Source organism: Capra hircus, chromosome 15 (genome assembly GCF_001704415.2).
Source record: "Capra hircus breed San Clemente chromosome 15, ASM170441v1, whole genome shotgun sequence".
NCBI classification, from domain to species: Eukaryota; Metazoa; Chordata; class Mammalia; order Artiodactyla; family Bovidae; genus Capra; species Capra hircus.
The window spans coordinates 34,911,024-34,923,000 of NC_030822.1; the positions used below are offsets into that span (position 1 = coordinate 34,911,024).

The 11,977-nt window shown below is 39.4% G+C and overlaps 1 protein-coding gene across 1 annotated transcript; it reads left to right on the top strand.

The window, feature by feature from the left end:
- On the top strand, positions 384-1,364 carry LOC102176880 (olfactory receptor 52E4-like). The gene has a single exon (XM_005702116.2). It carries the CDS (start codon positions 387-389, stop codon positions 1,362-1,364), a length of 978 nt encoding a protein of 325 aa, XP_005702173.2. The 5' UTR covers positions 384-386.

The window sequence follows — 11,977 nt, forward strand, 5'->3', positions numbered from 1 at the left end:
GTGATACTATATCAATTTTTCTCTGTATTTCTATCTACGTCTGTTTCATATACTTTGAGTTATAGTCTTTAAGTGAAAATACATTCAAAATATATGCAATGTATTCTTGTAAATTTAATGACATGTTTTGGTAATTATAAATTCATTGTCCTTAATAAAATAGTTACTATAAAATATATTCTCTCAGATATTAATTTTATGCCACATTATTACTAATCTACTACCATAGTATATAATTCTTTTCTATTCTAATAAAAATCAGAATTATTTTTGTGTATCTTAATATTCCAACTTTTATTTCTACTTTGAAACTCTTGATTCTTTTTAAAGTCCAGGCTCAGTTGTTTCTGAATCGCTCTTTTCAGGTGCTCCACCAGGGGGCCAGCATGACTGACTGCAATGCCTCCCAGGGCCACCCCTCTTTCTTCCTTCTCCAAGGCATTCCTGGGATGGAGGACAAACACAAGTGGATCTCTATTCCTTTCGCTTCCATGTACTTTGTCACCATCCTGGGGAACTGCACCATCCTCTTCACCATCTCCACAGAGTGCTCCCTGCATAAGCCCATGTTCCTGCTCCTTGGCATGCTGGCCCTCACGGACCTGGGCATGTCCACAACCACCATCCCCAAGGTGCTGTGCATCTTCTGGTTTGAGCAGACTGACATCAGCTTTGAGGGCTGCCTGGTCCAGCTGTTCTTCCTCCACTCCATCTCTGCCTTGCAGTCTGCCATCCTCATGTCCATGGCCTTTGACCGCTATGTGGCCATCTGTGAGCCCCTGCGCTATGCCACCATCCTTTCCAACAGCCGCATCGGGCTCATCGGCCTTGTGAGTTTAGTGAGAGCTGTCCTGCTCATTCTCCCCATGCCCATCCTCCTCCAGAAGATGCCCTTTCATGCCAAGCATGTCATCCCCACCACCTACTGTGAGCACATGGCTGTGGTGAAGATGGTGTGTGTGGACACCACGGTCAACAGGGTGTATGGTCTGGTGGTGGCCTTGTTGGTTGTTGGAGTAGACATCTCTGCTATTGCCTCATCTTATGTGCTGATCATCCGGGCTGTAATGCGGCTCTCTTCTAAGGAAGCCCACCAAAAAGCAGTAAATACCTGCACCACACATATCTGTGTCATGCTTACCTCTTATACTCCCTCCCTGTTTTCTTTTCTCACTCATCGCTTTGGGCGGGGAATCCCACCTCATGTGCACACAATTCTTGGCAGCCTCTACTTCCTCGTACCTCCAATGCTCAACCCTATTATTTATGCAGTGAAAACCAAAGAGTTTCAGGACAAATTGACAAAATATGGGTGCTGGAGGAAGGAGCTTATAAACATTATCCATGATCAGAAACCTCTCTGATTATTAGTGCTGGTGGGTATGAGAGGAAAAAAAAAAAAAAGTAGATGCTGTTCCTGGAGGAATTGGCTCATGGGAAAACTATGTCATACTTGTAGATTAGCATCCAAAATCCTTGGACAGATGGGCTAAGACATAGGAGACCCCCTTTATTGACAGTAATTTCAAAGCAAGGCAGTTATCCTCTGTTAAATAAAAATAATGACATATTCTTCCATAACAGACATACATGTTGGGCAAATTATATGTGGTCACACATGTAAGAACAAGAACTTGGAACAGTAACATACTGTACACACAAAGTAGGGTGGTATGTTTCCATAAGAACATAAGAGCAAACAATAGCTTGCTCACCACTTTGTCACATCAAGGCTAAGGTGTAATGTGCCTGTGTGTTTAAGGAGAAATAGAAAGTGGTGAAAGCTTGAGGTGAGTGAGAAGGAACAGGGAACGTTCTAAATTGCATTTAGGGTCATTATTTTTTTTATCCCTGCTGCAGAAGGTTTACATTTGGGCATCAAGAATTGTTGCTTCCTTGAAGAACTAGGCAATTTGGGGAGTGAATATCATCTCCAATTAACAGAGAAATTTGAACAGATAATGAAAAATGGGAAAAGTCTAATTTTAAAAGGTTCATATGTATTTTAATTAATTTTGTATTTTAATTCCTCAAGTCAACTCTCCTAACCTTCTCAACTAATTCCAGTGTCTGTCAGAATCTCTTAAAAGGAAAGAATTCTGAGAAATTCTGTTGATGGTTATAGTTATAAAAGTTGGTTTTATACTGAACATCTTTGGCTACAGACGTCTACAAGGCAATTTCTCTGGGGACATGGGAGGAAGTCATGAACAAGAACTTGAAGCAGCTTCTGGAGCTCTGATCCTCTGCTCGGATATAGGAATTCATTCAGTTTAGAAGTTATTGTTTAAGACTTCTAGACAATGATTATGGATATTCTGCAAATAATTAAAGATGCATGAAGGATGAAACCAAAATGATTCTAAGATTTGTCATCATATTGTAGAACCAATCTATGAAGGCAGAATTTGGTGAAAAAGAATATTCACCATAGGGTCAAGATGGCCACTATTTAGAGAGTCAAGGCAATGGCACCCCAGTCCAGTACTCTTGCCTGGAAAATCCCATGGACGGAGGAGTCTGGTAGGCTTCAGTCCATGGGGTCGCGAAGAGTCAGACAGGACTGAGCGACTTCACTTTCACTTTTCACTTTCATGCATTGGAGAAGGAAATGGCAGTCCACTCCGGTGTTCTTGCCTGGAGAATCCCGGGGATGACAGGGCCTGGTGGGCTGCCGTCTATGGGGTCGGACGGAGTCAGACACGACTGACGTAACTTAGCAGCAGCAGCAGCAGCATGATACTTAAACTACAGGGGAATGAAAAAGTTCTCCAGTGTAGTACCAGCTACAATAAATAATAATAAAGTGTTCCAATATACTGAATAATTCAATAACAAAGTCGAGAGAGGAGGCATATTTCAAAGCTTGAAATAATGGGTGCAAACACAAAAAACCTCGAATAGCCAAAGCAATCTTGAGAAAGAAGAATGGAACTGGAGGAATCAACTTGCCTGACTTCAGGCTCTACTACAAAGCCACAGTCATCAAGACAGTATGGTACTGGCACAAAGACAGACATATAGATCAATGGAACAAAATAGAAAGCCCAGAGATAAATCCACACACATATGGACACCTTATCTTTGACAAAGGAGGCAAGAATATACAATGGAGTAAAGACAATCTCTTTAACAAGTGGTGCTGGGAAAACTGGTCAACCACTTGTAAAAGAATGAAACTAGATCACTTTCTAACACCGTACACAAAAATAAACTCAAAATGGATTAAAGATCTAAATGTAAGATCAGAAACTATAAAACTCCTAGAGGAGAACATAGGCAAAACACTCTCAGATGTAAATCACAGCAGGATCCTCTATGATCCACCTCCCAGAATTCTGGAAATAAAAGCAAAAATAAACAAATGGGATCTAATTAAAATTAAAAGCTTCTGCACAACAAAGGAAAATATAAGCAAAGTGAAAAGACAGCCTTCAGAATGGGAGAAAATAATAGCAAATGAAGCAACTGACAAACAACTAATCTCAAAAATATACAAACAATTTCTGCAGCTCAATTCCAGAAAAATAAACGACCCAATCAAAAAATGGGCCAAAGAACTAAATAGACATTTCTCCAAAGAAGACATACGGATGGCTAACAAACACATGAAAAGATGCTCAACATCACTCATTATTAGAGAAATGCAAATCAAAACCACAATGAGGTACCACTTCACACCAGTCAGAATGGCTGCGATCCAAAAATCTGCAAGCAATAAATGCTGGAGAGGGTGTGGAGAAAAGGGAACCCTCCTACACTGTTGGTGGGAATGCAAACTAGTACAGCCACTATGGAGAACAGTGTGGAGATTCCTTAAAAAATTGCAAATATAACTACCTTATGACCCAGCAATCCCACTGCTGGGCATACACACTGAGGAAACCAGAATTGGAAGAGACACATGTACCCCAATGTTCATCGCAGCACTGTTTATAATAGCCAGGACATGGAAACAACCTAGATGTCCATCAGCAGATGAATGGATAAGAAAGCTGTGGTACATATACACAATGGAGTATTACTCAGCCGTTAAAAAGAATTCATTTGAATCAGTTCTGATGAGATGGATGAAACTGGAGCCAATTATACAGAGTGAAGTAAGCCAGAAAGAAAAACACCAATACAGTATACTAACACATATATATGGAATTTAGGAAGATGGCAATGACGACCCTGTATGCAAGACAGGAAAAAAGACACAGATGTGTATAACGGACTTTTGGACTCAGAGGGAGAGGGAGAGGGTGGGATGATTTGGGAGAATGGGAATTCTAACATGTATACTATCATGCAAGAATTGAATCGCCAGTCCATGTCTGATGTAGGGTGCAGCATGCTTGGGGCTGGTGCATGGGGATGACCCAGAGAGATGTTGTGGGGAGGGAGGTGGGAGGGGGGTTCATGTTTGGGAACGCATGTAAGAATTAAAGATTTTAAAATTTAAAAAATAAAAAAAATAAAAAATAAAGTTTTTACATGAAGTCATCAGTATCAAAAAAAAAAAAAAAAGAAATAATGGGTGCAACCACAAGGAGAAAAAATAAAATTATGGATTGTGTAGGAAGTGTGTCTTCTATAAATGGAGAAAACTTGCAGAAGCAATAATGGTTGAGCACTGCCTATCTCTAACGCATACCAAGAGTAGGTATTTAACACACCTGCAAACATATAGATAAAAAAGACCCACAAATTACTCAGCACGATGTTTTATGATTAATCATAATATTTATATTATGTGTTGGAAATGACTAATGAGAACTTTTGAATCTAGGTTATAGAAGGAAATACAGACTTTTTTTCTCCTCTCTCCCTGAGCTTTGCCTTCCTTCCCTTATCCTTTTCATCTCTTCCTCCTCCATTTCCTTTTCTTTCTTTTCTCTCTCACTTGTGTGTAAGCATTCCAGCTTCCTCGAAGCTGCCATGATATCACGTATAGATGGAGAGAGATTAATGAGGCTTCCTAGCTGTTCAAGCCCTTACCTATTTATCATTCAGCCTAGACACCAGACTTCAGAGTCAGTCAGTATTTAGATGATTTAAGCATTCTATCTGATACCAAATTGAACTGGTCTTCAAATGCCCCAGCCAGTACCTACAGGAGCAGAAACAAAGTCTCCCTCTGAGCACTGACTAAAAAGTCAGATTTGTAAGCAAAATAAAATTGCTGGTATCTGCTACTAGTTTTTACTAAAATTTATTTATTTATTTGGTTGCACTGGGTCTTCATTACTACATGCAGGCTTTTTCCAGTTGAGGTGAGTAGGGGATGCTCTTCATTGCAGTGCATGGGCCTCTCATTGCAGTGGTTTCTCTTGTTGCAGAGAATAAGCTTTACTGTGCATGGCCTTCAGTAGCTGTGGCACATGGGCTGAGTTGCTTCATGGCATGTGGAATCTTCCTGGACCAGAGATCGGAATCATGTCCCCTGCGCTGGCAGGTGGACTCCCATCCACTGTACCACCGTGGAAGTCCTCAACAACTAGTTTTGAAGTGGTTTGTTATCAACAATAAATAACTGATACCATGATTTACATTTCCTTATGGTTAATTTAGCCTAATATGACTAAGAAGAAGTTTCTCTACCCAATGTTTATAGTTATCTAGAATTGGCCAAACTGTAAGTTCTGAGAGAGTAATTCCCACAAGATCACTCTTACTTCAGATGTCATCAGCTAGTTCAGGTTCCCCAGATGATTAAAAATTGGGGGGGTCACAATGATTACCCTCATGTTCAATACTTTTCTAGAGAAATCATGAAAACTTAGAAAAATACTTATGATTAAAATTTTATTATAACAAGAAGATATAGAGTGAAACAATGGAAGTAGAAGACATACAGAACAAAGTCCAGGAAGGGTCCAAATGGGGAGTTTTAGTCATCTTTTCCCTGTGAAATCATTGTTGTTCAGTTGCTAAGTCATGTCCAACCCTTTGCAACCCCATAGACTGCAGCACACCAGGCTTCCATGTCCTTCACTATGTCCTAGAGTTTGCTCAAACACTTGTCCCTTGAGCTGGCAATGCCATCCAACTATCTCATTCCCTGTTGCCCCCTTCTCCTCCTGCCCTCAATGTTTCCAGAATCACAGTCTTTTCAAATGAGTCATATCTTTGCATCAAGTGGCCAAAGTACGGAAACTTCAGCTTCAGCATCAATCCTTCTAATGAATATTCAAGGTTGATTTCCTTTAGGATTGACTAGTTTAATCTCCTTGCAGTCCAAGGAATTCTTAAGAGTACTACTTCCCCTTGGTCACCATTTATGACAATACACAAGGTACTGCCAACAAGGGATACCCACATGAGCCTTTGAGCATAAAGAATTATAAATATATTAAATATAAATATATTAAACTTTCCTCCACCATCTGAGTAATAAAATAATTTAGTAAGAATCACTTTCACATTTCTCATATTAGTAAAATTAAAACAAAATAATCAAATGATCAAAGGGACTAGACTTGATAGAGTGCCTGATAAACTGTGGACGGAGGTTTGTGACATTGTACAGGAGACAGGGATCAAGACCATCCCCAAGAAAAAGAAATGCAAAAAAACAAAATGGCTGCCTGAGGAGGCCTTACAAATAGCTGTGAAAAGAAGGGAAGAGAAAAGCAATGGAGAAAAGGAAAGATAAACTCATTTGAATGGGAGTTCCAAAGAATAGCAAGGAGAGATAAGAAAGCTTTCTTCAGCTATTAATGCAAAAAATAGAGGAAAATAATAGAATGGGAAGGACTAGAGATCTCTTCAAGAAAATTAGAGATACCAAGGGCACATTTCATGCAAAGCTGAGCTCGATAAAGGACAGAAATGGTATGGACCTAACAGAAGCAGAAGATATTAAGAAGAGGTGGCAAGAATACACGCAACAACTGTACAAAAAAGATCTTCACAACCAAGATAATCACAATGGTGTGATTACTCACCTAGAGCCAGACATCCTGGAATGTGAAGTCAAGTGGGCCTTAGAAATCAGCACTACGAACAAAGCTAGTGGAGGTGATGGTACACCAGTTGAGCTATTTCAAATTCTGAAAGATGATGCTGTGAAAGTGCTGCACTCAACATGCCAGCAAATTTGGAAAACTCAGCAGTGGCCACAGGACTGGAAAAGGTCAGTTTTCATTCCAATCCCAAAGAAAGGCAATGCCAAAGAATGCTTAAACTACCACACAATTGCACTCATCTCACACACTACTAAAGTAATGCTCAAAATTCTCTAAGCCAGGCTTCAGCAATATGTGAACCGTGAACTTCCAGATGTTCAAGCTGGTTTTAGAAAAGGCAGAGGAACCAGAGATCAAATTGCCAACATCTGCTGGATCATGGAAAAAGCAAGAGAGTTCTAGAAAAATATCTGTTTCTGCTTTATTGACTATGCCAAAGCCTTTGACTGTGGATCACAATAAACTGTGGAAAATTCTGAAAGAGATGGGAATAACAGACCACCTGACCTGTCTCTTGAGAAATCTGTATGCAGGTCAGGAAGCAACAGTTAGAACTGGACATGGAACAACAGACTGATTCCAAATAGGAAAAGGAGTACAGCATACTCAAAAGCAGAGACATTACTTTGCCAACAAAGGTCTGTCTAGTCAAGGCTATGGTTTTTCCAGTAGTCATGTATGGATTTGAGAGTTGGACTGTGAAGAAAGCTGAGCACTGAAGAATTGATGCTTTTGAACTGTGGTGCTGGAGAAGACTCTCGAGAGTCCCTTGGACTGCAAAGACAGCCAACCAGTCCATCCTAAAGGAGATCAGTCCTGGGTGTTCATTGGAAGGACTGATGTTGAAGCTGAAACTCCAACACTTTGGCCACCTGATGCAAAGAGCTGACTCATTGGAAAAGACCCTGATGCTGGGGATGATTGAGGGCAGGAGGAGAAGGGGACGACAGAGGATGAGGTGGTTGGATGGCATCACCGACTCGAGAGACATGGGTTTGGGTGGACACCAGGAGTAGGTGATGGACTGGGAGGCCTGGTGTATTCTTATTCATGGGGTCGCATAGAGTTGGACACAACTGAGTGAATGAACTGAACTGAACTGAATCAAATAATACTGACAATTAGTGTCAATGTTGAGAAGTAGAAACACTATCGTCTCTATATCCTCACTAACTGTTAATATAGCAAATAGGAATCACAGCTGTTGGGATGCTAAATATGTATCAACTACTTTCAAAACCAATTTATTAATCTTTAGAAAAGCTAGAGATATTCTACACCCAAGAAATTTCACCCCAAATATAAGTGCTTGAGGCACACTTCACAAGTAAACAAGATAGCCTCATATTAGAATATTAATAATAATATTATATTTACAAACAGTTATAAACCACCTAAATACTCATCAAAGAAAAATGAATTAATTAAATACAATTTTAAAATTCAAACAAAGGAATGAATTAAATGTGGTGTCTTAACTAAATAAAACATAGGAGGAGCATATAGATGCATATAGTAGTAATAAAAGACTTATCAGTTCAGTTCAGTTCAGTCGCTCAGTCGTGTCTGACTCTTTGCGACCCCTTGAATTGTAACACGCCAGGCCTTCCCGTCCATCACCAACTCCCGGAGTTCACCCAAACTCATGTCCATCGAGTCGCTGATGCCATCCAGCCATCTCATCCTCTGTCGTCCCCTTCTCCTCCTGCCCCCAATCCCTCCCTGCATCAGAGTCTTTTCCAATGAGTCAACTCTTCACATGGGGTGGCCAGAGTATTGGAGTTTCAGCTTTAGCATCAGTCCTCCCAAAGAAATCCCAGGGCTGATTTCCTTTAGAATGGATTGGTTGGATCTCCCTGCAGTCCAAGGGATTCTCAAGAGTCTTCTCCAATACCACAGTTCAAAGGCATCAATTCTTCGGCACTCAGCTTTCTTCACAACCAACTTTCACTTCCATACATGACCACCGGAAAAACCATAGCCTTGACTAGATGGATATTTGTTGGCAAAGTAATGTCTTTGCTTTTGAGTATGCTGTCTAGGCTGGTCATAACTTTCCTTCCAAGGAGTAAGCATCTTATAATTTCATGGCTGCAATCACCATCTGCAGTGATTTTGGAGCCCCTCAAAATAAAGTCTGACACTGTTTCCCTAACTATTTCCCATGAAGTGATGGCACCAGATGTCATGATCTTTGTTTTCTGAATGTTGAGCTTTAAGCCAACTTTTTCACTTTCCTCTTTCACTTTGATCAAAAGGCTTGTTAGCTCCTCTTCACTTTCTGCCATACGGGTGGTGTCATCTGCATATCTGAGTTTCTTGATATTTCTCCCGGCAATCTTGATTCCAGCGTGTGCCTCTTCCAACCCAGCGTTTCTCATGATGTACTCTGCATATAAGTTAAATAAGCAAGGTGACAATATACAGCCTTGACGTACTCCTTTTCCTATTTGGAATCAGTCTGTTGTTTTATGTCCAGTTTTAACTGTTGTTTCCTGACCTGCATATAGGTTTCTCAAGAGACAGGTCAGGTGGTCTGATATTGCCATCTCTCTCAGAATTTTCCACAGTTTATTGTGATCCACACAATCAAAGGCTTTGGCATAGTCAATAAAGGAGAAATAGATGTTTTTCTGGAACTCTCTTGCTTTTTCCATGATCCATCAGATGTTGGCAATTTGATTTCTGGTTCCTCTACCTTTTCTAAAATCAGCTTGAACATCTGAAAGTTCGTGGTTCACATATTGCTGAAGCCTGCCTTGGAGAATTTTGAGCATTACTTTAGTAGCATGTGAGATGAATGCAATTGTGTGGTAGTCTGAGCATTCTTTGGCATTGCCTTTCTTTGGGACTGGAATGAAAACTGACCTTTTCCAGTCCTGTGGCCACTACTGAGTTTTCCAAATTTGCTAGCATATTGAGTGCAGCACTTTCACGGCATCATCTTTTAGGATTTGAAATAGCTCAACTGGAATTCCATCACCTCCACTAGGCTTGTTCATAGTGATGCTTTCTAAGGCCCACTTGACTTCACATTCCAGGATGTCTGGCTCTAGGTGAGTGATCACACCATTGTGATTATCTTGGTTGTGAAGATCTTTTTTGTACAGTTCTTGTGTGTATTCTTTCCACCTCTTTTTCATATCTTCTGCTTCTGTTAGGTGCATACCATTTCTGTCCTTCATTGAGCCCATGTTTGCGTGAAATGTGCCCTTGGTATCTCTAATTTTCTTGAAGAGATCTCTAGTCCTTCCCATTCTATTGTTTTCCTCTATTTCTTTGCATTGATCGCTCAGGAAGGCTTTCTTATCTCTTGTTGCTATTCTTTGGAACTCTGCATTCATATGCTTATATCTTTCCTTTTCTCCATTGCTTTTCTCTTCCCTTCTTTTAACAGCTATTTATAAGACCTCCCCAGAGAGCCATTTTGCTTTTTTGCATAATAAATATTTCTCTAGACATACATGCAGAAACATAACTGTATCCTGCAAATAAAATTTTATACCTGCATAAACATATGTGTATCTCACAAATGAAATCTCAGAAATGAACAAAAATTAAAATTCAGAAAAATGGCATGGCATAACACTATCTATATCAAGTTTAAAATATACTTTAAAATATTATGACTTAACTAAGGATTCATACTTAAGTAGTGAAAATTAAATATATAAAATGTTATGGAAATGGGAGTGACATAATTCAGCTCTGAAGAATAAAAATAAAACAAATATTACATGAATAGACTGCACAGGAGGCTCTTAATATTTTGTAGCACTTTGTTTCTTAATCTACCTAATGAATGTAAGAATGTATTCTATATTATTCTTTATAAGCTTTGTGTGTCCAAAATAGACTAAAATAAAAGAAACCTAGATTTGACATTAGTAGGCAAGATAACATCATAAGTCATCTAAAAACATATATTTAATTATTAATTATTTTATCTAGAATCTAGCTTTTCTTCAGTGTTTTGAGATATTACCTTAGTTGCATAATAGACATTATACACTTGGGCATCTATGTTGATGCCTTTTGTCCAGTTATTTATTTCTAAACCATAACCTAATTGTTCAAAGCAAAGACTTTTATAATGCATTTTAATTTCTAGTAGAATAAGCTCCCCTCTGTTAAATTATTATCTTCAGATATTTGTTTTTCCCATTTAATTTCAGAGTCATTTTGCCAAAATTTCAGGCAAAGTAGATAAAAATTTGTGTGAATTTTGCCTTGAATGTACAAATTCATTTAAGGAGAAGTTATAGTCTTCAAATATGGGCATGCTTTTGGTGTTTATAGACACAAGAAAACAAAAACATGTGAAATCTTATGAAATAGGTTATATTTTAAGTTCATATTAAAATGAGCTGATTCATCTGCTTATTCATTCATTTGACATTTATATATGCCCACTATTTGGGCTTACCTCTTGGCTCAATAGGTAAAGAAGTTGCCTGCAATGCAGGAGACTGCCGGCAATGCAGGAAACCTGGGTTCAGTCCCTGGGTCAGGAAGATCCCTGGAGACAGAAATGGCAACCCACTTCAGTATTCTTGTTTAGGGAATCCCATGGACAGAGGAGCCTGGCGGGATTGCAAGAGTAGGACATGAATTAGCAACTAAACTACCTACTATTTGCCATATATGATGTTAGTGAAAGGCATACAGGATCTGGAGAGAAATCAGATGGGAGTGATTGTCCAGAAATTTAAGGTTAAAAGTTTTGATTAAAGTGAGGATCCTTTGGTCAATAACAGAAGGTGCTTGATAGAATTCGGGGCATATTAAGTAAGAAAAGTTTCTTTAGTAGCATTCATGTATTTGACAGGACCACAGATAAAATAATGGGAAGCAGGACTAGGAAGAAATGATTATTTTTTTCTTGTTACCTGTCATTATAGCCTCTCAGGGCCAACTTGGGACAGTTGGAAAAATAAATGACTGAGCCCAGAATTTTTGCCTGTTATTAGAGCCACAGCAGCTGCCTGGTGCTTCAGCAGCGGCTGTGAGGCACTGGAGTGATT

What these genes read in the sequence shown, in the direction of transcription:
- LOC102176880 (XM_005702116.2), top strand. Translation starts at nt 387, where the DNA reads ATGACTGACTGCAATGCCTCCCAGGGCCACCCCTCTTTCTTCCTTCTC.